Below are 27876 nucleotides of genomic sequence, written 5' to 3'. Positions count from 1 at the left end.
TTAAATGGAAGGGAAGAGACTAGAAGAGTTTTAAAACATAGGAATCATAAGGGTTTAGTGCTGTCTGATTAAAAACAAATGCTCAGCCTTCAGTCGTCAGGGTTCCACAGCACTATAGCACAAACACTGTGGTGCCGTAGTCTGTGGACAGAGCTGTGCAGGTGATGCAGGAACCAGCACACTGAGTGGATTCTCAGCAACCTGTTTAGAGCTGGCAGTAAACAGCACTGCATGTCCAGTCCATGGTATCCATTGCAGCAGCGGTTCCCAGTGTAGTGCAGAGCACGGCATGTTTTATACTTCTCCTGCTAGAAGTTTGCCTCTGCCAGCTGAGGTGCTGCGATGTTACACATAGCAGATGACCACTCAATGCAGGGAGATGTTGAGCATGTTCCATCTGACCCTGTTCAGAGCCATTGCCTGGCTTTGCTCCGAATGTGGCATAGGAATTTCTGCATCGATCCTTTATAAAGCCTGCTGTGGTCTGCAAAGGCTATTTCTGTTCAGACTTCAGGCAGCATGAGAGCAGCTCCATAGTCTTCATCTTGTGTCTCTCAGCCATGCAGCACTGCAGCTGAGCTAAAGTCTATGACATGAACTGCTTGCTGAGGCTTGTTTGAGCTATAGGCAGTAGCACTGAGTCAGGTAACTATTTGGCAAAGAGGTAGGTTGGGTAGTCACAGGCAATGCAGAACCCCATGTGCAGCCAAACCAGTGTTGATAACACACCAGTGTTTTGGTTATTGCTAACTACCCTTTTGGAGATAATTTAGCAAAGTTGTGCATTACTTTCCATTGGGAAAATTTGTGTGTGTGTCTATTTATAAGGAAAGATTAATTCCCGTATTGTTTTTTTCCCTACTTAATTTGATTAGTCTCTTGGATATTGTTGTGCCGACTATGGAAAGTGCCATTTGTGTGTCATTTGAAACATTAAAACTTTTTAAATGTTTTACTATTGCCAGAAAGGATTTGATGTGTTCAATGCACTAGACTTAATGGAAAACAAAACATTCCTGGAAAAACTCAAGTTTGGGATTGGAGATGGAAATTTGCAGTATTACTTGTACAACTGGAGGTGTCCTGGCATGGAATCTGAAAAGGTAAGGGATTTAAAAAGGAGCTTCTGAGCTCTGATAGGTACAGCGGAGCTTTAATCTACGCTGGCCAAAATGAAGAGTTGTAAAATAGCTGTTTTAATTGGGCACACATAAGATCCATAACTCCAGTGCCGAAAACTAATAGTGCCTAGATTTCTTGATGTACATAAACTAAAATGCTACGGTTTTATTCTTCCTTTAGGTTGGTCTTGTATTACAATGAGGACACGTGTTCTAGAACTCTGAGGTCATCATTTGAATTAATTTGATCTCCATAACTCTTGGAATGATATTGTTCAAGAGGAGCAAAAGCACAACGTCAGTGATACTGAAATAGTCCATTAAACCTGAACGATGAAGAAATCCACATGTGACCAAATTTATGCATTTTCAGATAAATCAGAAGGTCCTTGAGACTTATTGTCCATGAAAAGAATAAAAGCACATTCATTTAAGTTTCAAAGCTTAGCTTGCACCTTGATGAGAAGAAGGTATTTTTTTTTCCACTCTGTAGAAAAGACTGTTTTGTATAAACTGAACTTCAGTGGTGGATTAGGGTACAAAACTATTTGCTATTATGTGGATGAACTGCTGCATTTCTATTTATTAAGTGGTGGTGTACGTTTGTCATGTAACAGAATGAAGGATACAAACTCGAGTATCTTTGCTATATTTACTTCACGTGGATATCATCATTTGGGAAAAAAAAAACCATGAAGTATGATACGTTTGTAGCTCTATGAAAGTCCTGGGTGTTTTTGTAACTGGAGCAGTATGACAGTGTACTGGTTTAACTAGTGCATTTGTTTCTCCATAAGCAACGCTGCCAAATCAATAAAAATACAGATTTGTATTTTGATCTTCAATAGATCAGTGGATTGATTTAACAGTATCGCACTGTTCAGTGCAGGTGTAACCTATGTTGCCGGAATGATAATACGTTACTGTACTTAATTTACAGTTGTGGCACAGAACCTTAGTTTTTCCTCAGTAGAGTAACATCAGCCTGTGTGTAAAACTAAGACTTTTAGTATTGCTATCAGGATATTTATAGTTTGAATGTTTTCAATGCTTCTGCAAAATTGCACATATTCCTTTTTGTCTACTTGGATTTCCTATGAAGTCTGTAATTCTAATGAAAAGTATCGTGTAAATACGTATTCAGACATTGTTCCTGGTAGTGTTTTTATCCTGACTGTGGAACAAGAAGTTTTGCTTTCTATGTGGCTGGTAAGCAGAAGAGAAAAGCTCTACCCTCAGTCCTCGGAAGCCTGTGTGCTTCGCTTCCTGAAATGGAAGAGGGCTGATCTTTGTTGTTGGGTAAGCTGTTGTAACTCCCTCTCCAATGCTCGGCAACCAGAATGGCTTCTGAAGCACTTTATATGCATTCCAACATAGCATCGTAGTTAGATATGATAGCGGTCCTTTCCGTTCGCGGATGCTGCAGCAACGTGAGCACTGAGAAAATCTGCAGTAAGAAACTTCTCTAGCTGAAAGTGCCAAACTGTGGTAGTGAAGCCTCTGTGCTGTGAGCATCTTTTGAATGTGACTCAAGTATCTCACGAAATGCAAATGTCTGAACTTTCCTTTTAAACATGCCTGTAATTCTGACAGCAAGTTCTGCTGAAAGTTGAATTCTGTACCTGAAAACATCAATGTAGATGAAGATACATTTGTCTGTTCTTCATAATTGCTAGACTTAGCCACCTCCAAATAGCAGTAGGGGTTTCCCTGTCCCCTCCATTTCCCCTGCGTGAACGGTTTGTGCTTTGGATTCTTTTTATTGTTGAACAGTGAGAAGATTCTGCCCTGGAAGTAGGGATAGTTGCCCTTTCTGTGTTGCAGCTCTGCGCTTACAGCATTTGGCTTCCTTCATGCAAAGGAAGGGATTGATGGTGGTTTGTCTGTTCTGTGTGTGCTCGTCAGCTCCAGCCTGGTGAATGCAAGGGCTCTGAAGGGGATTTTTGGGGTTTCTAGCAGTGGAGTCAGGCTTTGCAACTTTGGCCCTTCTCATACCTGTCTGCTAATAGCAGTCACAGGAGATAGATTGTGTAGGTGGAGTTTTGACTCCCTGTGTGCAGCCTGAGCAGAATTAAGTGCCTGAACATGTAATGAATGGTATAGATGCCTGAAGCAATGGAAAGGATACAATCCCAACTTCATCAAGGACTTAAGTTCTTTACTCCCAGAAGGTGTGGTGTTCCTGCTCCATACTAAGGGCAGGGCCTCCCCACTCCTCACCCCATTCAGCCTGGCAGCCGTGGCCCTGTGCCCTGGCAAGGAACGGCTGCAGCCTGGTGGGCTGCTTCTCCATGGGTGGATGCCGTGCAGGCAGGAAGCTGCGTTCATTTTATAAGTGGAAGAAATGGTAGATGATTTATTTTTCTTTACTCCTCTTTTCCCTGAAATCAAGAGGCAAATCCCCACAGTCCTATTGTTTGGAAAAGCTGTTGGGCCATGGTGGGACCATGCCTGGGCCAAAGACAGAACTGAACCTGGTTTTCTGGCAGCCTGGCTTTCTGCCCTGATCTCAGGCTGCCTGCCAATGATGGAAGGTGCTGTGGCCACTCCTCCCTTTGGCCATCTTCTCCAAAAAGCAATGAATCTGAGGGGTGCAAATTTGTCTTCTGCTAGCTCCAGCTGCATGCTGACTGTGGGAAAGGAGACACAGCTGTGCTCCTGCTGAACCTCTGCAGTTGTTGTAGCTATGACTGAAAAACTTCAGGCCGAGAGGATAAAGAAAAGGGGCAGCGGAGCCTAAGCTGGGGCAATTCCTAGAGAAGCCTCTTCACAAAAACACTGCTTAATAGCTGTTCAACGCAAAAAGGTCTGTCCCTGTCAAGTGCTCAACCCTTACAGCTAGCCGTGCTCCTTACCTCCGGTGCTTTGCTGAAGTATCAGAGCTTCAAGAGAATGTGAGTCTCAGAGGTGTCCTGACAATTACCCAGGTGTGGAAATAGCGGCAATCCACCTTCACTTCCTAAGCAGGCTATTGGTGTGGGTGCTGCTGTCAGCTCTGACAGAGGCTCTTGTGTTGTTTCAGGTGTTGAACCTGCATGTGCGTTAGGCTTGATAAGAATAGTTACCAAGTAAAACTGCAAAAACTAACAGATGGTTTCACCAAAATTGGCAAATTTGAAGGCATTGGAAAGGCTCACTCTGCTCCATTTCCCACAAGTCTTTAGAAACATCCGCAATTTGTTAAGTAACTTTGCATCTGTGGAGAGGACCCAGATCCTTTGGGAGAGCTGTAGACCTGGACAGGCAGCAGGGTGCTTGATCAGCAATTGCTGTGCTTATGTTCTTTACCAAAGCCTAATCCTCATGCTTTCTGTAAAGACTAAGAGCTAGATGTTACAATTAGCCAGCATGGGAATTAATTATGCTAGGTTCTAGCACGCCTTCACTATTTTATGCATCTAAAAAGCCAAAGTAAATGACCTCTGGGAAGGACTATGAAGCAAGGCAAAATAAAACAATCTCCTTGCCACCCTCAGCAAGGAAGGGCAGCATTTTGGCACTGAATGTCTGCTTTGTTTACAGGGAGAATCGTGACTATAGAATCATCATTACTGCCTCCCTTCATAGTCACAACCATGAATTTAAGTCACATCTCGATAAATCCAAACTGGCTGATAGCACCGAAGACTACATTAGCAGAGCCCTGAAACCTACAGGGTGTAAATTCCATCCCTGAGGAACAACGAAGTAACTCAGCTCTTTTACAGTAGCGCAGTACTGACTATTAGCTACAGAGTGCCAAATAAACTCCTGCGCTACCCATTGTGATTGCAGTTTGAATTGCAGCGCTATTTCTGTCCTTCCTACAAAACAGTTTCATTAAGAAACTGTTCACAGTCATCAATAAAATTAAAGGAAACTCTATAAAGACGTTTAGCCTGTTGTAGTGACTATAGCTGTCACCTGCTACTTTACATTCAGCGGTACACGGCATATCTCAACTTCCTGGATGATAATTTTAGACTCCATTTAGAAACCGAGCGTAGATTAGTTCATGTTTTCTCCTGGGATACGTGTGTTTGCATATAGAGGTTTGTTTTTCAAAAATGCAGCAGTATTTTGTTCCATGTATGAAAATAACACTTTTCCTTCAGCGTATCAGGCAGCAGGTAGAGCTGGAGTCCGAGCCTGCGTACATTCTTGACCAAAAGAAGCTTATTGTTCGGCAGAGAAAAGGACAAAAGCTCAGAAAGGAAGTCTGCCTGTGCTGTTACAGCTGTTTACTTGAAACAAGCATTGAACCAGCTTTAAAAGTTATACTGGCATGGACCTTGTTTAAATAAACTTTCAATTTTGGTATTATTTTTTTTTATGCGTAATGACATTAATTTCAATCAGTTCTGCCTAAAGCATGTTCACGTGTAAAAAAACCATACCAAGTTTGCTTAGCACTTAATATTAATTCTAAAGATGTGCTTGTTATCCTCAAATTACTTCAAGACGTTCATTAACGGTCTCAACTCTGTGACCTCCAACTGCAAATGAAATATTCATCTCCAGATAGAGGCTCACACACAAGTTTGAGCCGCATTCTTTATTAAAGCAGACAGAACCTCACCTGGATGCATCATACGTGAGTTAACCTGAGTTCAACTTCTTTACACTGCTAAAGCAGAACAAAGTAGTTCAGTTACAGCTGTACTCCATAGGCAGTAACAAAAAATCACAGTGCTCTGAAGAACTGAACTAAAATCAGTCATGCTGAAAAAGCTTTTTTCTTTCTGCGAGGCGGCTTCTTTATCTTATTTGGATTTGGAACAACTTTCTTGATTTTCAAAGGCTGCAAAATAACATGTGAAAGATCGAGCTGATTGCTTTCTGTGCGCTTCCGCTTCTGGCTTGAGAGCTCCTCCTCCGGCGTCTCTGCAAGCTGCTCAGCTTCATCAATCTCTGACAACTCCGCAGCCGCGGCAGATCCTCCCGTTTGGAACTGAAACCACGGCACTTCCAAAGCGGGTATCTTTGGAATTATTGCTTCTACTACGTCAGTGAACTTGTCAGACTGCTTTTTGAAGCCTAGCGCTAAAATGGATGTTAAGCCAAGAAGTGGTGCTACCGTTTCACTGAGGCGGGGAACCTGGCCTGCTGGCGTGGCTCGACTTGCGCTGAGCTGGATGAGATGGGATGTGATCATGGCAGGTTTGGCAGACTTGCACACCAGCAAGAGAAGCAGTTCGTTTTTCTCCAATGCTTTTGTAACTTCATTAATTCCAATAGCAAGCTGCCTTCTGATGCCCATGTCAGTCCACCCTGGTGCTTGTCGATGGCCTTCTGTTTCTTTTCCAGCAGGGAGCTCACTGTTGCTAGCATCACATTTGCTTTCCACTTGGCTTTTTGTAGCAGAACGTTTTTTCTTTCTTGGAGTCTCTATCTTTTTAAGCCCAATATGTTTAATCTTTTCTTCTAAGGTCTGCAATATGAAATGCATACCATCTCCATCTATGGCTTTCCATTCAATAACAAAGGGGTTATCTAGGCATGTTTTTACAGTGGTTTTCTTTGCTTTACGAAGCGACGCCGTCCCTTTGGGAATGACAGGAGTCCTCAGGTTCTGTTCTGTTTCGCCACCTAGCTGTGGAGGGAAGAAAAAGGCAGAGAGTCGTTCAAATCCTGCACTGTTTGCTGTGGACTTTTACAAGAGGCTCCTCTAGGGAACGGGGAAGAGAAACACCTCAGCTCAAAGCGATACTGGCAGGAATCACCTTCATAGCAGCTCAGTGCTAATCCTTAATAACCCTCCAGCAAGGCACGGGTTGCTTGCTTTTTTCCAGCAAGGCAACGCCAGTGATGGGAAACCTTTCTGATGCTGAAACTGAATGGAAGTAGCAGGAAGCCCCACAGATAATAATAATAAAGCTCATGTTGTGAAAGACCAGTTTTCATTGCTGCACAGCTCCATTTTAGAACTATCCTGATGTGAAAAAGCTGCAGAATCGCAACATGAAACAAACTCCAAGTTCCTGAATTCATTTGGGATAAAGTTGTGGGTTTTTTTTTAATTTTCATGTGCTTTTTCCTACTTATCTATGTCTCACATTTATCTGCATTTAAAAGGTATGACAGAAGGCTGCAGAGCACGTTTCTGTGAAGGAAAGCAATCCTCTGCAGGCCATGGAACGTTCAAAAGGGTTCTTTGACTCTTGCATCAACTAGGCCGTGCCTTTAGGGCTATGAAAAAATCAAACTGGTGCAAAGAAAGGGTAACTGCTCCAGTTCTGCTCTACCCAGTCCACGTGAAGGCATGCTCTGATTACCAGCCCTGCCAACTCACTAAGTCCCCATATTCAAACCTGGGTTACTGTTCAGCATCTCCTGCTTTACCACTGCACAGCCAACAGAATATGATGAGAACTTGTGTTTCAACTCAGGAGAAACGGATGTGGGTCTCCTTAGATTCCCTCCTTCCATAAGTAGAAATATTAGTACATTACTTTAGTGGCAACTCATAAGACACCATTTTACTGGTCATATCAATTCCCCGCATGCTGATGATAGACAACCTTGGTTTAAAAAAACACCTTTGTTGAAACTCCCCCCCCCACATGTACTGCCATAAAGCAACGTCTGGCTGGAAGGATCTTCCTGCAGCTAAGCCACATCCACCCGCTGTGCGCTGAGGCAGGACGAGCACATTGCACTGAGCTCATCAGAGCACTGCGACCCGGGAAGCTGCTGCCGGAAATCTCACACAGGCGTCTTACGTGTAGCCGCGTTACGATCCGATTACAGTGGTGAAGTCACATTATAACGTAAGGCTCGCGGTGAGATGCTCTCATGACGTTCTGCAGCAGGTATCAAGCACGGGCTGCAGGAAACTCGTGTATGTGACAGAACGCGCTGAAGGAGCCCGCGCCTGTCTTTTCAAAATGGAGGCGACGGAGGAAAACGAGCGTGTGGGCACAGGAATCAAACTGACGGGACAGAAAAAGCAGAAACCAACTCCTTCCACGCCTATCAGCCGCAGGACCCGCTGCTGCCAGCAGAGGAGATGAGAAACGCGAACACTGCCAACGTTTACCTCCATTCCAAAACTCCGGTTTCCGAACGCCTCGTGAAAGCCTCCCGCCAGCTCCCGACGAGCACAACGCAGTTAAAGGCGCGGCGCCACCACAACGCACGGCCACCGCGCGTCCGTCCGGCCCTGACAACAGGCCGGCAGGACGCGGAACGAACTCGTGTTCCGCTCAGCGCGGCCACCTCTCCACGCTGCCGCTCGGCCCCAGCGCTCCCACTCGGCCTGCGCCGGCCCGAGCCCCGCCAGCAGCGCGAACCCGCCCCGCCCCTGCGGCGCCCGCCCCATCCGCCGCCGTGCTCCGGGACGGCCGTGCGGGGGCAGCCGCGGTGCGAGGGAGCTGCTGCGGAGCGCTGCCCTTCGGATCTCGTAGCCGCGTTCCCTGATTCTAACGATGCCGTACATTATATTTTTTGCAGGCTTCTTTTCGTGGGCAATAACCAGGCGTGCATCGCCATTCGCGAGGTCATGAACAGCCGGCGGGCGGCCAGTAGGAGTCTCACGGTGATGTACTGCATCTCTGCGAAGCGCTGCGCGGCTGTCGCGCTGTAACCCCGCCGTGATGCGGACGGCTCGGGGCGGCGGCGGCCGAAGAATGTTTTGGGTTGGAGGAGACCTCAGAGCCCACGCAGCCCCACGCGCAGGGCTGCCCCCTACCAGCGCAGCTGGCCCAGAGCCCGTCCAACCCGGCCCCGAGCGGCTCCTGGGACGAGGCGCCGCCGGTCCGTGCGGCAGTGGCGGCGCCTCACCGCCCCCCGAGGGGGGGTCGCTCCCCGCTCTCCATCACGTGCGGCGTCGCGGGGCGGACGGCGGCGGCACCGCGTCGCGCTGCAGGAGAGAGTCCGGACCGCGCGTGGCCGCCCAGCCATGGCCCTGCAGGTGAGCCGGGGGCGCCGCTCAGCTGCGCCAAGTGTGTCCGCGCTGGCTGTGAGGACGCGTTACTGCTGGCAGCCGGCACGGGACGGGCAGCGCTGAGCTCCAATACGTGCCGTGCGCTTTCTAAGGGAGTTTTTAGGGCGTGCGCCCCTCTGGAGTGCTACGTTTGGAGTGATGTCTTGGCAGGAAAGCCGCTGCCTCCCTCTGTCCGCGGATCGGCGGCTCCTGAAGAAATTACCTTCGTCGCTGCCTTCCAGCGCTCCGACTCTGCGGCACGAGTAAATGCCCGCCTCGCCCGTGCCCGGACGGGTTTGGCTGTTATTCTCTAAGGGGTTTTCCGTTCTCCCTTTCGCTTTAAGATCCTCCAGCCCTTTATGTTGCCTTCGTTTCCATGCCTGCCTCAGCGCGGTCCGTGTGTGCGAGAGGCCCCGACGCGGGGCGCGCTGGCCGCAGCGCAGCGCTTTGAGCCGCAGCTCGGTGGGGCGGCACAGAGGGTTCGTTGTTCCTTCTGACCCCGCTCCTTCCGTGGGCCGAGGCTGCCAAGTCCCGAGCGGAACATCAGCTTTTGTTTCGTCGGCGGTCGTTGTAGTTTGCTGTATATTCTGCCTTGAATTCCTGCTAGAAAATAAACGCGATAGCCCCGGTATTTAAGAACTGAGCCTTGCGCCGCTGTTAGAAAGACCTTAGAGATGCTTTCTACCCATTACCGCTTTGGTAAACAGCTGCCACCCATCCATTACCATCACTGACTCGGTCTGCGTGGGAATGAGGGCAGCGTGAGCAGAGCAGTGTTTGCAGCAGGAAGGCTCTGAAACATCTCTGAGTTCTGCAGACTGCTCAAGTCTGCTGAGGCTGAAGAGTTCATTCCAGCTTCTTTCTTTGCATGACAACAGTCTGGTGATTTCTGCATTTAGCTTTAATGCACGTGTGTAAATCTACATCTGCATATGTATATGTAAACTATAGACCCACTTCTGCCTTTGATTTGAGGAGTGAGAGGGAAATTCCATCAGCTTGTGATTAAAGGATATCATATTCTGCAGGCTGCTCCTAAGCGTGTTGTGTAAGCAAGCAAATCCTAAGCAAAATCCGCGCACAAGGGTTGGATTGAGGGAGATGAAGAAAAGAATGTTTGACGTGGAAATTCCATTTCCATGCACTTATTGCTGCCCAAGATGTGCATTGCATGTTTTTGAAACAGTGGCTTGTGGTATTTCTCGTAGATCCAAATAGAATAAAAGAATAGAAAAATAAGAAGCTAATAACCGCATCCTTATTGTGAGTTGGGTTTTTTGTTTGGTTTTGTTTTATTTATCATTTGTCTGTACAAGTCTGTTGATTTCAGCTCATTCTTTTTTGTGACGTTAGTTTGGCAAACAACTCTGCACATGGGAAGTTTCCACCACTTGAATAGTCCTTCTATCTCCGTGTGGGCAGGGCCTTACACGCAGCAGTGGCCACAGTGTAAAGATGAAGATAAAACTTATGTAATCTTCAGTCAGTTGTGGCACCTCGATTGTGTATTGATATTGATGCCAGCTCTTCCTCGTGCTGGTGACCAAGCATGAGTGCTGCTGTTGTTTGTACGTGTATGGGTAATGCAAAGAGGTGGGTGGTGTAAGTCACTGATCTGTGGGGTCAGGTATGTTGTGTCTACTGGTGTTGGGATTAAGAATGAAATACTTGTTTTAGAATGGAATGGTTCACGTGGAAGGGACCTACAAGACCAGCGAGTCCCCCTGCCTGACCTATGCAGGGCTAACCAAAATCTTAGGCCTTGAGTGCCTGAGCTGCCATCAGTTTATTAAAGGTTTTATTAAACCTTGTTTGTGGGAACATCCTAGACTTAGCACTGAATATACAAGTAATAGAAACCATCTAGTGACCTGCTGTGCTTGCTATAACAAATGTTTTAAGCACGCCCCTTCAGAGGCAAACTAATATTTTACGTATTCTTCTTGCATTAGGCTGACTTTGATGGGGCTGCAGAAGATGTAAAAAAATTGAAGACAAGACCAACTGATGAAGAACTGAAGGAACTCTATGGATTCTACAAACAAGCTACTGTTGGAGATATTAATATTGGTATTTCTGTTCCCATACATACATCCAATTTACCCCGTATCTTGAAAACAAGAAAATGTTTTACAAATCTGCGTGATAATTAATGAAGGTATGCCTTTATTTTTGCAGAATGCCCAGGAATATTAGATGTGAAAGGCAAAGCCAAATGGGAGGCGTGGAACCTGAAAAGAGGTGTTACAGCAATTAAATTTGCTTCGTGTAATAACTTCAATGGGATGGCAAATAAGAAAAGATAATGGCTCCTCCTTTTCTTTGCAGGTATGTCGAAGGAGGATGCCATGACTGCCTATATTTCTAAAGCAAAAGCAATGATAGAAAAATATGGGATTTAGAATACTTGGACATCGCGCTCTGGATCTTCTCAGTGGTTAATGGACTAACTCTGCAGGGGGAAAATGCAGTACTAACTGGCTATTGTGTGATCTAACAGTAACTTACCGGCGTGAGCCACTGCGAAAGGTGTTCACGTGCATACTGTATTTTTAGACTGCAACTTAACTCTAATGAAATCTGAGCCTATGAAATAAATGCTTCTGTAAGAGTTGTGGATATTCTTTTGGTATGAAACCATATTAAGCATTTTTTGCAGTACACACGGAGACGCTCGTAAGGTAAAATAACTTATATTAGCTGTCACTTTTTGCAGCTGATGTTGAATAAAGTGAAGGGTTTATGCACTTGCTGAATGAGAAGAGAGAGAAAAGATGAAAAGTGTTTTATTTGTATGACACAAAGCTAGAGTTGGGTTTCAAAAATCAGAACAGCTCTTTAAACCCTTTTAAAGAATTACAGTGAAGATCTTCTGGAGGAACAGAGTAACTTTGAGGGGTAACAATGCAATTCAGCAGAAAGAATGACTTAAAAATTAAGTGCAGTAGACTAACCTTACACCTGCTATAAAATAGAGGGAAATACTCATAGAGCAGCATTTTCTATACACTTGGTTATGTGTTTTATCAAGAAAATTTCATTAGCAGGTTCCAGTAGATAAAAGTGAGCTCCAGGAAGACTGTAAATGGAAGTATCTCCTTTGGTTATATTGAGCCAGGCTGAAAAAGATATTCAAAGCGTCAGAGAAATGTCAACTATTCTGGTCATCATTACTTCAGAATTATTTAGTAATTGTTCTAAATCTTTCATCAACTGCTTTCTCTGCACTTCGCTCTATCTCCGCTTTATTTAAGAAGGTGATAAAAGACCGTAGAGAACTCCGTTCTCAAAGTGATTTGCTACAGCAGGGAAATGCTTAGCCAGAAAAACATTTAAGCACAGTACCTTCAGCATTGTGCACTGCTTCTTCAGACCCATCAAAGCAGGTGACATCGCAAGAGAAGATGGTTTTCCTTTCTGCCTTCTCAAAACTGTGAACATAATGAAGTTCTATTACTATAACTTTCCCTGTTGAAGGGTACCTGTATTTGGGTTTTGGCTCTCTATACAGAATAGCTGTATCTTTCTACTCAAAGCCAACATAAGCTTTATGGGTTAGATTGTGCAGAACATCAAGAAATGGAATTACTGTGTTTGTAAGATTCTTACGTCCTTACACTACTGCACTTAATGTCTCGAGTTTTAAAGAAAAAGTGATTCAACAGTAAAGGGAAAAAAGAGCTTTAACCTGCAAGGAAAATTCTCCCTGACAATAAAATGTATGTTTTCTGCTTAAATTCAAGTTCTAATATTTCAGGACCTTATCAGTGTTAGGTCCCTAGGGCCAAAATGGGTTGTTCTCCTTGCCAGGGTGAGAAACTTTAACCACTCACAACTAGGTAAGCTAGCTGTAGGATAGCAGGTGGGGTGGAAGTTTCCTCTCTGTTCCTAGAAAGGGATTCTTTGCTTCTGTTAGTGGTTAGTGGTCTTTGGATCAGGAGGCTGAACGTGACCTTGAAGCATGAGTTCTACTGTGGCATATTCAATGCTGCAGTAATAGTGGTGGTTTCATAAGCAGTATTTATGGCTGAAGCACTAGACATAAAGACACACTAAGGAGAAAACTATAGTTACTGTTTCATATTTTTTAATGGCAGAAACCAGAGCAAACTGCGGAGAAATAATAATAAACCCTACCTGAAAGGATCAGACAGAATTAAAGCTTTATATTATAAAACGTCATATGAAATTGTAACACTTACGAATACGTCTGAAGAATGCTAACGTCTTCTCTTACAGTAAGTACCAGGTGTTTCCTGATGTCCTCATTGCTCAGAAACTCAGAAGGAGTTCCTCCTAAGAGTTTGACATGCTCAAGAATGTCTTCATCTTTTACTTCATTTACTTTTCCCATCATAAGAAATGCTTCAGACTGTGAGTAGCAGACAAAAGATCAGGTGTTGTGCAGCATACACACCGTATTAAATAATACACCGCAGTATACATCACTTTCAATAATATTTTCGCTAAGAATTGCTTTAGTAAAAAAGCAGGAAGACGATCTATCGCCAGTACACAACGGCTGATCAGCTTAACACTTGCTGAGCATACTTGAAATGGGTTAGGAGACAATGTTTGCTAACTGATGGTAAATGAGACAGACAGGGAGAATTCCAGACATGTAACATTGAATTTGACTCTCGCTATTGAAACAGCAGGAATAAAACAGTGAAGAAAAGCCTAACGGGTGGGCACTAGGAGAAAATAACTGGGCAAATGTACTGGCGGCTGGTGTGGGAGGGTGATAAACGACTCAGGTAAAACAGTTATTTCACGTTACAAAGGAGCTTATCTTTGCTTTTCGTTTCTGTTGCTTTTTTTTTTTTTAACCAAACAGCCTTTCCCAAAGGCCACAGTAAACAACAGAGTATTGAGAAGATCAAGGAGATTATACTCTCCAGGTTAAGGTTAGCTGTGCTAAATATTGCACTGAAATTCTCCATCCAGCTCAGAATTAACATCCTCAAAGAAATTAGAACGTTTTTCTGCATGTAGCCCAAAGTTTGCTTTGTTTTAAAGCCCTTGGCATGTCTAATGCTGTAAAAGGATACCACAAGTGTTTTACTCGTGCTAGCTAATACACTGTTTTCTTTTGCACTGGTAATGATTTTATAACTTACATGTGGGGCGTATACCCCTGATAAAAAAAGATGGATCGGCTCTAGTCCATGCTTTTCTTTCAGGTGTACCGCAACTGCATAGCTAATGTAAGCTCCAAAACTGCAGCAAAAGGAGAAATTAAAGCAATATAAGTAAAATCAGTAACATAATTCCACCGTTAGTGCTAACTGGCTATCTTTAACAGTGACAGAAACTGTAAATACAGTGAATTTTATGGTTCTGTAATCATGGCATAAATTATAGTAAATTAACTAATTCACACAAGATGCATTTCAATACAGGCTATTTTTACAAATCAGGCCTTTGTTGCCTACATTTATTTTAGTAATCTCCCAAACTTGCCTCAAAGAGTGTTGAATAATTGAAACTAAAAGTGATCTTCAGAACACGTTTGTTTAATGATTGGTTCACCTTGTGCGTTCACTAAGGAGTAAACAGATACTAACACTAAACAACTGCAGTGCATTACTGTAAAAAATAAATACAGCGCTGCCATTTTCAGTTGTTAAAAGTAATTTAACATAAATCCCCAGAGTCTTTGGGATCAACAGCATCTTTTAGTATGGCTCGACAAAACCTTTCCAGAAATGTATTTGCCAATGGCTTTTGCCAAGAGTCAAATAACTATACGAAGCTAAAGTTCCTTCACCAGGGTATCTGAAAATGTATTGAACGTCACCTGTGACCAAAGAATGCAAATGGTTTTTCTTGCAGATCTTTCAGCAAAGCACTAGTAATTTCATTAATGACAGCTGTCATGTCTTTTGCAAAAGGCTCCTTAGCACGACTTTCTCTTCCAGGAAGCCTTACAACAGACACTACAGAAGAGACGGAGGAAGGGACGGAAAAGAATTGCAGTCATTTCAAGTGCAAACAGTAAAGTCATTTTCATTCAGTTTTCTCATCAGTTCTGAAAATACACAGGTTATGTAAATTAATCCTCTTATGGTTGGTACATTGTGTTTGCTATTCTTACTGTTATCATTTAATCCTGTCATTAAAGACAGATCAAGTCTCTCCATCCCTTCCTGTACTCACAAATGTTGCATCTCCCTCTGGAATAATCTATAAATGCCTTGAGTCAGAAATTCACTTAAAATGATAGCAAGGTCATGATCTCAGCTGAGGTTTTAAAGCAATTCCATTGCTATTAGTACTAATAACCATCAAAAATTCATCCATTTCACTAGAAGTAAATCAATAAAGAATATCCTTTCAAGGGCAGCATTACAAAGTCAACCAACTATTAGAAACACACAGTCCCAGTTTTCCCCTTGGAAGGCTCCTCAGGGCTGTGCACAGTAAAATGCAGAATTGATGCTATCGATGCTCGATGAGCACAGTGTGTCTTTTTATTACATTGCTTTCAGAAATCTGGAGTTTTCTCTTGCTGCTAAAAGAAAATAAGGAACCAAGAGATGATGGGTAAGAATGTTGGCTTCCTGAAATTTCTGGAAACAATGGGTAAGACACAAAGTATTTTACACGAGATAGAATAAGCCACTGTGTAGTACCACAGATAGTGGTATAAAAACGTTCATGTTCTTCACCATTAAGACACCTAAAGCTGCTCTCATCTCCCTTTATCCATTGGGGTCTGCAGTTGTTCCTGGGCCATCTCCTTAGTAACTTTGTTGGAAGCATTTCCTTCCAAACAAAAGCCTTCACTTTTTAAGTTTTTACTTCTTTTAAAGGTAAGATGTAAAGGTAGATGTGATTTATGCAGCAATTTGCAGGAAGCACGCAGCAATTTGAGGACCGGTACAACTGCAATGGCAATAGCCTCCTTTAATGCTAAAGACTCCCTATTTTCTTTGTGGAAGGTCTGGCACGAGGCCTTGGTTCCTCTTCGAATAGTTCAGCATTGGATCATTTTAGCACTGATATAGTCTGGCAGCAATGGAAATTGCTTCACGGTGTAACTAAACGTAATGTCACTGTTATAAATCCATTGTTCAAACTTCAGATTTGATAACAAGGAGTGCAGAATGCTCTGGGGAAACAAAATTAATTCTGTACAGCCTCCCAGTGTTAAAAAGTACTTCTTAGACCTTCAGCATTCTTCTGTAAGGCACCGCTGATGCCTTGTTTTGACACAGTTAACAATAGGCCACTGTGCTGCTGCTTCTGAATCCTACCAGCAGTTTCTGAGGCAGCAAGCACACTACACGGTCTTCAGAAATTCAGCTCCGAGGATATCACTTTTTAACTTAGTCAAGTACAAGGTACAAGGCGGTACAGAAGTTTAGTAAACCCAGAATCCTAGTGAAAATTTGAATTCCTAGTGCAAGTCCTTTCTAGATATAAAAGTCCACAGGAAAAAGGATTGCAGAGCTCTCAAGAGCGTGATATTCTGTTTAAAAAATGTGGTAACTGCAACGCAGACTGCCCAGCTTCCTTAACTGCTGCTTTAACTACACAAATGACAAACCTTCAATTGAGCTGCTGAAGAGTTTGCCCCATTGAGCAAAGTGAGAAGTTCCACCTCCAGCCCACGGAAAGCAAATCAGCCTACAGAGAGCATTCGGCCTTTTAAATGGACGAACAATCGCCTTCTCCATGCCTGGCAAAAAATAAATAAAAGTAACCAACATGAAAACATCCCATTACTCCAAAGCAAATCTCTTTAGATGAAGGAAAATTAAACTGCATTAAGTTTAACTTATAACAGTGGGCTAACATTTTCTATCATCAGAGCTGCTTGTGCTGTGACAACAGTCAGTTAGATACGAGATAATCTTCACGCAACAATGAAAACCAGTTTTATAGAACCAGTTTTATAGAATGCTTTTATAGAGGTGATGGAATAGCATTGGGCAACACCTTTGGCAGTATTTTCTTCTATTTGAGTCACTGGCCACAAGGAGTATCGCAAGCAGCAAAAGAAACTGATCTGGGGTTTCAAGAAGGCTCTTCAAAAACACAGGCTTTTAGAAGACATCTCAAATATAAGGCCCATCTGAAGATATAGAAAACACAGTGATCACATTGTTCAGTATTCTGTCTACAAAAGCAGTAAAAATGGATCTCCAGGGAACAGCTGGATGCGGATTCTTTATATACAGAAAACATCTATGAATTTCTCATTTGTGTGTTTATCCAGTGTCCCCTCACATTCACACGGTCAGCATCCACAACATCCTCTTGCAACGAGTTGCACCACTGTCTGTTGTGTGAGGAATAATTTCCTCTCCTATCTGAATCTGACTCCTACAACTTCTTTTGGTGCCCTCAGAGTAGCCGTGTAAGGAATGCGAATGGTAATCCCTCTGATCCTGCCTCTAAGCATTTCTGAGATCTTCTGTAATATTCTTCATGTGGCAGTGCTTCCGCATTCATGACCACGATCATTGCCCTTTTCTGTTCTCTAATTTTGTCGTATCCTTTCTGAAATGGTGGGGTTACCAGAACCACGCTCAGCTTTAGCATAGACAGAAGTAACACCAAAGCAAGATCTGTGACTACTCTGCTCTTTTTACCAGGTGGAGAAATAGGATGAGATGCCAGCTGCATCGTTCTGAAGCATCTCATACTGTCTTTTCTATCAGAAGAGTTATCCTCAATCATTCTTTTTCTTTCTTGACTTTCTTTTACTATTGCAGATTAGATCGGTGGACATGAGCACTGAGGTGACAGTACTGCATACCAGGCTCTGTTCTGTCACACAGAAATACCAAGCACAGATAAATTACTGAGAAGTGAAGGTGAAACAGAATTCATAAAAGATTCTTTTTAAAGGTTCCTGTTAAAAAGACTGAAAAACTAATAGTAGATACATATAAAGCAGCAAAAAAAAAGAGCAACATTTCCAAGATGCTTAAGGCCATCACAGGTATTATTTCTCACTGAGAATACAGCTCGGTACATGCTAGAGCAGATGACTGTTCATAAAATAAACCTACATGCTCATACAGTCTTTTTTACCTGCTCACAAAAGTATGAGAAGTGCAACTGGACCAGAGTAGGCAGCAATTCTCAGCAACTGTAACGCAAACAAGAAAGAAGAAAATAGATTGTGGTGTTTCTGTAGCTAAGATTTTCTTGATTTTTGGGCACGTATAAATTAACATTAACATCAACATTTGTTAAGAATCATTTCAAAGAAACTGTAAGGAAAGCAAGCCAAGCAAACTTGGATCAAAAGTCAACTGGCAAAAACCATGTTTCAGTCAGTGAGGTATGGTGGGAGCAGCACAGCAGAAGCCGTCATTCCTCAGGTAGATTCACTCAGCATCACTACCATCAGTCCCGTTTACATGGTCACTTCTTCCTCACAGAGACAGAAACAAACATTTTGGAAGCCTTTTAACTTGACAGACAAGTAAGAATAGAAAAATCTATTTTCAAACCGATTCTAAAGGTGACAGAAAAAATTGCAGGCATGAGAAAGAAGCACATTTAGCCACGTCCTTAAACTATTTCATGATACATTACCAGTCACTGAGAATCCTTCATGCTTTCTACTCATACAGGTTTATCCCGTTATTGTCCAACTTACTTTAGAAGAAAAGTACCTGAAAAATCACCTGAGCAAGTGCCAAGAAATGACAGCCCAAGGGCTGAATCGGTGCTTCGTAATGAGAAGAATCAAACTTTATGTATCAGCAGATGCGAGGTGAAGCCAGTCGTGTAGGTGAGGAAGGAATATGATCAAGGTGGAAGAGTTGCTTGCTTTATGTCTTTTCTGAAGGGGAGGAGTCTCTGCACAGGAAAAAAGGCAGGGACTGAAGCACAGAACATCCCAAAAAGAGACTGAAACATCTGGGCGTGACATCAAGCGGTGTAAGAAGGGTGTCCACATCGATCCCAGCAATTTAAGCAGCATAGGTTAGCACACCAATGATAGCATGGAAGCTGTAGCAATTTTCCTACTGGCAATCCACAATCTAACTGGAAAAAAAACAACAACAAACAAAAGCACCTTTACAAAGCAACCAAGAAAAGGCAGCCATTTAGGATAACTATGTTCAGATGTACAGCACTCACACCACTGCCGGGCAGTTTGGTAAGGGGCTGAAGATGTGAACGTCATTGCCTGATTTAAATAAAACCCGGCATTTGTTTAGTGGGCCAGTTATAATTTCAACAAGCTGGAAACATGAATGCACTGGTTACATGTAATGGTTTTGTGTCATCTCCCACACTGCGCTTCTGAAGATGCTATCAGCAACCTAAAAATCCTAGTGTATTTTGTAACTGCTTCTGTAGCACTAGGAATATTGCCATCTTTTTTCTTCTTTTTTAGTGCTGCTCTAACAAAAATAACAGCAATCGTAATAAAGTAAGGATATTCCAAAGCATTGGCCAAAACTAACAGACCAGATGCTAAAGTGTGTTGTGATCCTTAATTTAAGATACATCAGCTGGATTACTCTGTAGTTTTCACATTATTGGTGGCACTGCTGCCCGGTGAGCAGTGGGTGCCCCAACCCTGGAGGTGCTCAAGACCAGGATGGATGGGGCCCTGGGCAGCCTGATCTAGTGGGGGGCAGCCCTGCCCATGGAAGGGCAGTGGGTCTGGGTCAGCTTTAGGGTCCCTTCCAACTCAAGCCTTTCTGTGATTCTGTCACTATGGTTATTCTCCATTTTTCCAATATTTCTCTAGGAGACGGAGAAATGCATGGTGTTGGTTGAAAAGTGCACCTGCTGGCCCAGCCAGTCAGCTGGGCTTCCACAGATGAGGTCAGCAGCCTTCCATTCACTGCTGATTTCCTGCTGTCCTGGGAACCCTCAATCAGGACAAAAGACCACTTGCAAATGCTAACAAGAAAGCCTTCCCCATCCCTCCTCTCCCAGCTGCAGCCGTTTCCATGGGAACAGTCATGGGGAAAGCAAGGGCTTGGCAATGAATGCTGATCACGGGCTCTGCAAACTTCCAGATGGCAAAAGTCAAAATGCCAACAGCCACTAAGGCTCTTTCATAGCACGTCTGTGTCGCAATTAATATGAAGTAAGATGCGGCACACCTATGTTTGGAAGGTGCACAATTTAAAGCAGCTTATATTGGCTGACTAGTCCTGACCTGTGCTGTTATGCCCAACAGGGCTTCTCCGCATGATGCTAACAGACGCATCTGCTCACAACTTACAATTTGTAATAAAGCTCCTAATGTGCTATATTTACTCCAACCTCCCATGGTGGCAATTATCAAATCAGACACATAATGTTGATGTCCTGAAAGCCAGCTGCTAAAAACATCAGGTCCAGTAATGATGCTCCTAGAGTAATTAAATATTACTGGAGATGATAGTTTTCTAACTAAAGTTGAAAATAAAATACGTTAAGAATAAGATTCTGAAAGTGCAGCATTAATGAAGCAGCATGACATTTCCTTGAAAATACTGGATTACAACTTGTGCATTTGTTTGGTTTTGCTTACCTTCTGACTTCTTTTCTCAGTATCAAAGAATTATCATTTTTCAAACAAAAATTAATGTTTTCACAAATGAATAATTTCCAAGGGATGCCTCTCTCAACCACAAATATTTTTCTCTTTCATCTTCATCCCTGAAAATGGGGTCTTTACAGAACCAAATTGGCCAGCTCCAGAAGTTACTCCTCCTTAAAGATTTCTTAGCTGCTGCTCTATTGACAATTTGCAGTCTCCTAACAGCAATACAAAGGGACCTAGCAGTAGGGCAGGAAGGCTATAAGTGAGTGAAGCACTTACAAGACAACTGGTAAGTACGATTCTATCAGAAATGGTGGTGAAAGCGAGCACAATTTTTCTGCACTAGTTACAATACTGGAGACCAAACAATGTGGTCTTTGTCTAGGAATAAAACCATTGCTGGAGCAGTTGCAGTTCACTAACAGTAATTTAATGTGTCTCATTTTGAAAACCCAAATCAGCACATACAGATCTCTGCAGTCAAGCAACAATGGAGCACTGTTTCTCAGTTGTACACATTAAGATTTGAAGAACTAAGTCATGTATGTTGCTTATTAAAGGCTGGCTCTTATTATAGCCCATTGTGAAATACATTGGATTATATTTGCATTTAATTTGCTTTCTCCTTCGTATATCATCACTTACTGTCAATAATTATTATTTTAACAAACCTTTGCCATTTTACCATCTTTACTGCAACTATACATCACTTCCTGGTCACTCTACTTCAAAGGATAAACTTAAGTCTTTCCCTTTTAGAAGTATTGATGGAGAGACATGCAATTAAGCAGTTCTCATTCTACCTGAAGGAAGAGCTGCAGTAAGTCTCCTCTCTAGGACAGCCTTAACTAAATGAAAAATGTCACTTTATTGCTCTTAATTATGCAGATGCAAATGTGGACTGAAAAGCAGAATCTGCAAAACAGAAGACTTCAGAGATGTATTACACCCTGGAGAGATGGGCACCACCAGGTAGAGTACTGAATAATCTCACCTGGAATTCTGCCTATCATACTGGTCAGCCTCTTCAAGAAAGCTAACTTCAACTGGATCAGATACCGGGCATGGCTAGAATAGAGAGTGTATGGAAGAGAACTGAGCGCATTTTCTATAATGAGTACAGACCGTCTGTGAAGTAACCATAGCTAGAAGTAGGATTTTAACCAATCACATTCTGAAATAGCTTTCCAGACAAGAGCAGGAAAACTAGTTGTGCTAAGATGGTAATTCAGATTATTAAAGTGGTTGTATAACACATAGGTGAACCCTTTTAGTACCCCACTGCTATTACCTTGATGTAGGAGTGCATCTGCAGACAAGCAAAGGAAATCAGCTATCTGCAATGCTGAAAGAATAGTTCTTCTAACATACGAATCCATAGGAAAGCTGACTTTCCAGCCTTGCACAGGGATAGTACGTGTAGAAGTTATATAAAAATGTTCGATCTGTATACAGGACTGGCCATGGAAAATATAAAGAAACAAAATAGATGCAGTCTGGGCACAGAGCAGTAACAGCGATGGGAATACAGATGGGTGATGATGTCAGTAACTGGTGATGTGTTGATGGTTGGACTAGATGACCTTACTGGTCTTTCCCAACCTTAATGATTCTGTGACTCCATATTACTGTTGATAGCTCAGGAGGAGATGAACATGTGGCCACCTACCACTATCTGAAGCATCAAAGTAACCAGTAGAAGTGCATCATTGGTGCTCTGAACGAAATTCAGAGTGGGGCATCTGAGAAAGAACAAAATTCCACCAGAACTGATTTCCCCTCTCCCTGCTCTGTGCTCAGTCACAGACACAGAAAGGTATTGTGGCAGACCCCAGCTGCCTGGAGGACACCTGCCTGCACATCATCTTAGCAGTGAACACTAAAACCAGGAAAACAGTGCCTGAGTTCCCAAAACCAGACCTCGTAAGATCCAAATTTAAACAATGAAGGTTCATATAAAGAAATCTGGGCAGGAGGTGCACTCACACTCTCTACCTTTCTGCCCACAGCCTTTAAACTTCTACACAAAAGTGTTCTCATGCTCCCAGCACATTTTTCATCCCTTCAGAGAAGTCCATTTGATCTAGAGAGCGCTGCAAAGGCAAACCAGCCACGTCCTCCTAGAGGACATGGGGTATGTACAAGGCAAGCTTAAAAGCTTTACATCCTGTTATCTCAGATGCATCACACATCTTCAAGAACAAATTTGGGTCTTCAATGTTGGCAAAATGAGTTAACAGCTTGGGGACAAACCTTATTCTATTGAAATGCTTCAATCAGTAAAGAAAACTAAAATGTTCCAGGCCAAACATTATCCAGTTCTACATCTGTAGATCAAGACACTAAAACTGACTGCAGCACTTCAGGCAGCAATAACAAATGAGAGAAAAGTTATCAAGTGCTGCGAGCTAATAAGACAATGCAAACTGTCAGTAAGAAAGCTACCCTTAGTGTTCTGCTCCTTGTAAATGAAAAGAAGAAGAAGAAAAAGAAAGAGACAGAATTGGCACTGCGGACTCCATTCCATTCATAAGAAAAGATAAAGGCATTTTTCAAGAGCTCAACACCAACCTGAAGTCAGAAAAGACTATCATCTCCTTTAGGTACAACCTGTGATGCTCCTGCAAATCTCTGTCAAATCCTTCAGTAGATACTTTAGGGTCTGAACGATATGCACACCAGTCTGAGGGCTGAAGTGCTTTGCTCTAAACTGAATAACATTTTAGGGAGAAGGAGAATGAATGAGAAATCCAGTTAGCTGCCAAAGATCCAGAAACTCCTAAAATGCATCAAAGGCAACATTTCAGGGTGGACAGAAAGCAACTGAAGCAGAAGAAATTTACAGACATCTAAGGCAGGCATTTGCTGAGCTCTGAGGGATTACAACTGTACCCTGAGAACTTCCCCTAAGGGCAAAGAAATGCACAAGCGAAGGAAATCACTGACAGAGATGACCTAAGAATGAAAAAGAAGGCAGACCTGATGTGAATCCTTAGAAAATCATAAGCAAGACATTAGGTCTAATGTACAGTAAACAGATGAAGCAACTAAAGTGACAGGGAATGAGTTACAAAAGATACCCAGAAGTTGTACCACAAGTCTCTGCTAAAATAGCCCTTCCAGACATACAAAGCTGAGCCTCATACAGAAAAAGAACTGACTGCACACCCCAGAAGGTAGTAATTCCATCACTACATGGAGCAAATATGCAATCTGATAACAAATCATTAGGAAACAGCATGAGGAAACCATTGCTGAATGCTCTCAGGCATGTTAACAGCATGAAAGTTCTTCTATAAGAGGATAAAAAATTTCTGATAGAAGTGTATTTATCAGGACCTTAAACTTGTCTTAGCAAAGCGTACATGTGTAGGCTGCTAACCTTCCACAGCACAGCACCACAGGTTCTGCTGAACTGGTGGTAACAAACATTTGCAGCATATTCATGTTTACTTCTGGAGGTTCCAAGAAAGCCAGCAAATTACTACTATTGCAAGTATACTCAGATGTCAAGGAACTGCCTATTGCACTTTCCTAAGAAATAACTGATAAAGTGTGAAAGACGGGATTTTGTCTAAAGTGGACAAAGCAGTGACAGCAGTCATTGAATAACATAAAGCAGTAGATACGAGTGGTGAGATGAGGAATATCTCAGCTGGTCAGGAAAAGATGCACAGTTGAGAGAACAGATTGAAAAGGGCATCAGACTATATTTATTGACAACAAAAATCACAACCAAGAGCCTGGGAAAAGGTCATGAGAAATACATTTACTTTTAATGCAGCAGCTACCTCACCACAGCAGATTATAGCTTCAGCTTCTGGACATGGAGTACAGAATCAAATCACAGAATCATTTGAGTTGGAAGGGATCTTTAAAGAACATCTTGTCCAACTCCCCTGCAATGAACAGGGACACCTTCAGCTAGAACAGGTTGCTCAGAGCCGCATCCAGCCTGACCTTGAATGTCACCATCACTCTGGGCAACCTGTACCAATGCCATACCACCATTATTGTAAAAAACCTTTTTCTTATACCCCATCTACACCTCCCCTTTTAGTTTTAGACCATTTCCACTTGTCCTATCCCAGCAGATCCTGCTAAAGAGTCCCTCCCCTTCTTTCTTACAGCCCCCCTTTAGATACTGAAAGGTTGCTCTAAGGTCTCCCTAGAGCCTTCTGTTCTCCAGGCTGCACAGACCCAGCACTCTCAGCCTGTCCTCGCAGGGGAGGTATTCCATCCCTTGGATCATTTTTGTGGCCCTCCTTTGGACGCACTCCAACAGGCCCACATCTCTCCACATCTAGATGCAGAACCCCAGGTGAGGTCTCACAGCACAGAGCAGAGGCAGGAACCACCTGGATCTGCTGCCCAGTGCCAAAGTCATAAACACTTGGTGCACAGGCACAACAAACAACAAATTCTGCAGTGTACCAAACTGCAGTGCATCAACTAACTTGAAGAAACTATTCACTGTTGGCCAACAGAATTGAAAAAGGTTAAAATAAGTCATAACAGATTGTTTTTATCATAGCCTAAGGATATATACTCTACATAAGGATTATCAAGGAAAAAAACATAGATGTCAAATTGATATCCCTTGATAATTTGTTGATAGAGGAGAAAAGACACATAATTATCATCATATATAATTAAGACAACTAGTATGCATTTGGCAAAGGAAAGCATCATGCCCAGAATGGATATCAACTACATAGTGAACGCAAGACCAGGGTGGAAACAAGACTTTGCAAAGAGAGCAGTAAAAGAAGCTAAATTCAAAATGAAATGGAATGGTGGTAAGAGCCAAAGCACCAGTAAAGCTTTGGTTCATTCCCAGCCTTTTGGTCCAGTTCAGCAAACTCTTGCATTACAGATAAGGGAGAAATACAGACATTCCATCAGAAATTGAAAGAATAGAAATTTGAAGAAAGTGTATAAAAAACACCTCAGCAAAACAACAAAGAAGTATGTACATGTACTAGCTGTACCCACTTACATAAGAAAATTAACTTTCTCCTAATGTCAGTTAGCATATAGTGCATGAGCAATCTCACAACAAATAAAAAAGAAATACAAAAAGGACACGGAGGTACTGGAGCAGGTCCAGAGAAGGGCAACAAGGCTTGTGAAGGGCTTGGAAAATCAGCCCTATGAGGAGAGGTTGAGGGCGCTGGAGCTGTGTAGTCTGGGGAATAGGAGGCTGAGGGGAGACCTTATCACTCTCTTCCAGTACCTGAAAGGTGCTTACAGTGAGAGTGGGGCAAGTCTCTTCTCGCTGGTGGCAGGTGACAGGTGACAGGATGAGGAGAAATGGCCTCAAGTTGCACCAAGGTAAGTTTAGGTTGGATATTAGGAAACACTTCTTTACAGAAAGGGTAGTTAAACACTGGAATAGGTTCCCCAGGGAGGTGGTTGAGTCACCGTCCCTGGATGTAAGAGCCATCTGATTGTGGTGCTCAGTGATATGATTTAGCAGAGGGTTGTTAGAGTTAGGGTACTATGGTTAGGCTGTGGTTGGACTTGATGTTCTTTGAGGTCTTTTCCAGCCTGGGTAATTCTATGATTCTATGATTCTACTGACTGAGTAGCACAATTACCACCTGCTGTGGATTGCCACTAGAGTTAACTGAGCACAGCCCCTTTACTGGGCTCTGCTCAGGTTAGACAGTGATAGCTTACAATTGTCTCCACCTTCCTTTAGGCAGTGTTGTTGCACCCATCACCCACAACCAGAAAGAATGGGAACATACGTGCTAAGGGGCTTGTACTAAGAATTTCAGTTACTTTTTCTTTGATATCTGATGCCTTTTTCTTTGAAAAAGGGTGGTTTATCCAGGTGTTACCTTCATTACCAGTTGCTGTTAGGATTACTGCTCCATGGCACCACCTACAGCTTTCCCAGTACCACAAAAAGCCCTCATAAACCACTTACCTTCCAGTTCTGTTATATGTAAAACAGCCATATGGGTCAAAAGAATTGGGTAAAAAAATATTTACATAAAGTAATGAATGCTGTAGGCATGAATTCACAGATGTTTTCTCCTCAAATTTCACATGATCTCAATAATGGCAGAAGCAATCCTGCCTTGCCCAGCTTTCTAAAGCACAGTTTTCTATCCCAATCTTTTTGTCAACATTAACAAATATGCAGCAAAGTAGTAAGAGCAGTTTGTCAAGCTGAGAACTAATACTTACTTTGTAGGTTAGCTTTCAAATAAATCATTCAGCATACGATTTCACCATCCTCCTGCTGATAAGAGGAAAGGCAGAAGGATCCATAACATTTTTTGCAAACTGATCTACTTAAGCCAGCTGGAAAGATGCATGCTGAGATTACATTTACACTCCCCAAATTTGGATGCAAAAGATACATCTGTGGTAACCTAGTGGAGTCATTTGCCCGTAAGAATTGTTTTACAACTCTTACTTAAAAGAAAAGGCAACAACAACAGCAACAGAAAGATTTTTACTTTTCTTTCCCCTGTTGCAGCTCATGTCTTTTGTTGCTTGTGCTTTTGCCGGGTACCCCCAAAGAAGAGAATACCACTTCCTTCTTTGTACCTTTCCATTAGGTAGGTGAAGGCATTAATTATATCCTCATTTAGCACTCTCAAGTCTCTGCTTGCACATCATCCATTCCAGACAGAATGGCGGGACAAAATCTGTAGGAAACCACATCTCAGTAGCTCCTGGGCTCAGGAAACCTGGAAAATTAAGGCAAGAGTAATCTTACATCACTACCCCTACATATTATAAGAGAAAACTATGCATATCCTCCAATCTTCATAGAATCTATTGTTGAATTTTTGGGGATGTTTAACATACTAATGCTGTTCTAATAGGTCACTGATCCTTTCTACTTTCTTATGTGCTAGACAACAAATAGCTGCTTTACTGATAATTGCACGAAGCAAAAGACAATTGAGCAAAGTGACTCAGAGAAAGGAGGGTACCAAGATTGGCAACGGGAAGCCATTTTGGCAGCAAAGGTGTACAACAATAGGGAAGCAGCCAGAAGGTGCCACTGCTGCAGATGAAAACACCATACATAGAAGGAAAGAAATTAGGGAACAAAGTCCTGTTCAGATAAGCTGTGAGTGATACAGAAATGCTGAGATTTTACTCTGAGCACAGCATGCTATGTCACAGAAAATACTTTAAAATCGATTGCAGAGTCATAGAATATCCTGAGTTGAAAGGGACCCATAAGGATCACTGAGTCCAGAGTCCAACCTCTGGCTCCGTGCAGGACCACACAGAAATTAGACCACATGACTAAGAGTGTTGTCTAGACACTTGAATAGCAGCTCAGTGCCACGACCGCCATGACTGGCCCC

At 42.8% G+C, this 27876-nt stretch overlaps 4 protein-coding genes across 8 annotated transcripts in view; 2 read left to right on the top strand and 2 right to left on the bottom strand.

The window, feature by feature from the left end:
- NMT2 (N-myristoyltransferase 2) overlaps positions 1–5418 on the top strand; it is a 28548-nt gene extending 23130 nt beyond the window's left edge. For both annotated transcript variants that reach the window (XM_072330581.1, XM_072330580.1), the window contains 2 exons: positions 966–1103; positions 1303–5418. In XM_072330581.1, the coding sequence (XP_072186682.1) occupies positions 966–1103; positions 1303–1323 (159 nt within the window). In that variant the 3' untranslated portion in view covers positions 1324–5418. The remainder of the gene's footprint in view (positions 1–965; positions 1104–1302) is intronic.
- Positions 5419–5534: 116 nt separating this feature from the next.
- RPP38 (ribonuclease P/MRP subunit p38) lies at positions 5535–8401 on the bottom strand. The gene is made up of 2 exons (XM_072330582.1): positions 8140–8401; positions 5535–6693 (listed from the first exon to the last, which is right to left on the bottom strand). The coding sequence occupies exons 1-2, from the start codon at positions 8143–8145 to the stop codon at positions 5818–5820; spliced, it is 882 nt and encodes a 293-aa protein (XP_072186683.1). The 5' UTR covers positions 8146–8401; the 3' UTR covers positions 5535–5817.
- Positions 8402–8856: 455 nt separating this feature from the next.
- ACBD7 (acyl-CoA binding domain containing 7) lies at positions 8857–11635 on the top strand. The gene is made up of 4 exons (XM_072330588.1): positions 8857–9012; positions 10977–11094; positions 11203–11265; positions 11353–11635. Exons 1-4 carry the CDS (start codon positions 9001–9003, stop codon positions 11424–11426), a joined length of 267 nt encoding a protein of 88 aa, XP_072186689.1. The 5' UTR covers positions 8857–9000; the 3' UTR covers positions 11427–11635.
- A 145-nt stretch (positions 11636–11780) lies between these two features.
- Positions 11781–27876, bottom strand: part of OLAH (oleoyl-ACP hydrolase) — a 19317-nt gene continuing 3221 nt past the window's right edge. For 2 of the 4 annotated variants that reach the window (XM_072330586.1, XM_072330587.1), the window contains exons 2-10: positions 18672–19035; positions 18070–18127; positions 16969–17057; positions 16577–16708; positions 14825–14963; positions 14145–14244; positions 13227–13396; positions 12370–12455; positions 11781–12143 (exon numbers count right to left, since the gene is read on the bottom strand). In XM_072330586.1, the coding sequence (XP_072186687.1) occupies positions 12010–12143; positions 12370–12455; positions 13227–13396; positions 14145–14244; positions 14825–14963; positions 16577–16706 (759 nt within the window). In that variant the 5' untranslated portion in view covers positions 16707–16708; positions 16969–17057; positions 18070–18127; positions 18672–19035 and the 3' untranslated portion in view covers positions 11781–12009. Of the gene's footprint in view, positions 12144–12369; positions 12456–13226; positions 13397–14144; positions 14245–14824; positions 14964–16576; positions 17058–18069; positions 18128–18671; positions 19036–27876 lie in introns of those variants that run through there. The other 2 variants (XM_072330585.1, XM_072330583.1) reach the window with 2 other exon arrangements.

The sequence above is a fragment of the Excalfactoria chinensis genome, chromosome 2, assembly GCF_039878825.1.
Source record: "Excalfactoria chinensis isolate bCotChi1 chromosome 2, bCotChi1.hap2, whole genome shotgun sequence".
NCBI classification, from domain to species: domain Eukaryota; kingdom Metazoa; phylum Chordata; class Aves; order Galliformes; family Phasianidae; genus Excalfactoria; species Excalfactoria chinensis.
This window is presented reverse-complemented; position numbering and strand designations above follow the sequence as displayed.

Excerpts from the sequence above, each read along its gene's own strand:
- ACBD7 (XM_072330588.1), top strand. Across the intron at positions 11,095-11,202 it reads TGTTGGAGATATTAATATTG|AATGCCCAGGAATATTAGAT; the intron begins GTATTTCTGTTC and ends TTATTTTTGCAG. Across the intron at positions 11,266-11,352 it reads GGCGTGGAACCTGAAAAGAG|GTATGTCGAAGGAGGATGCC; the intron begins GTGTTACAGCAA and ends TTTTCTTTGCAG.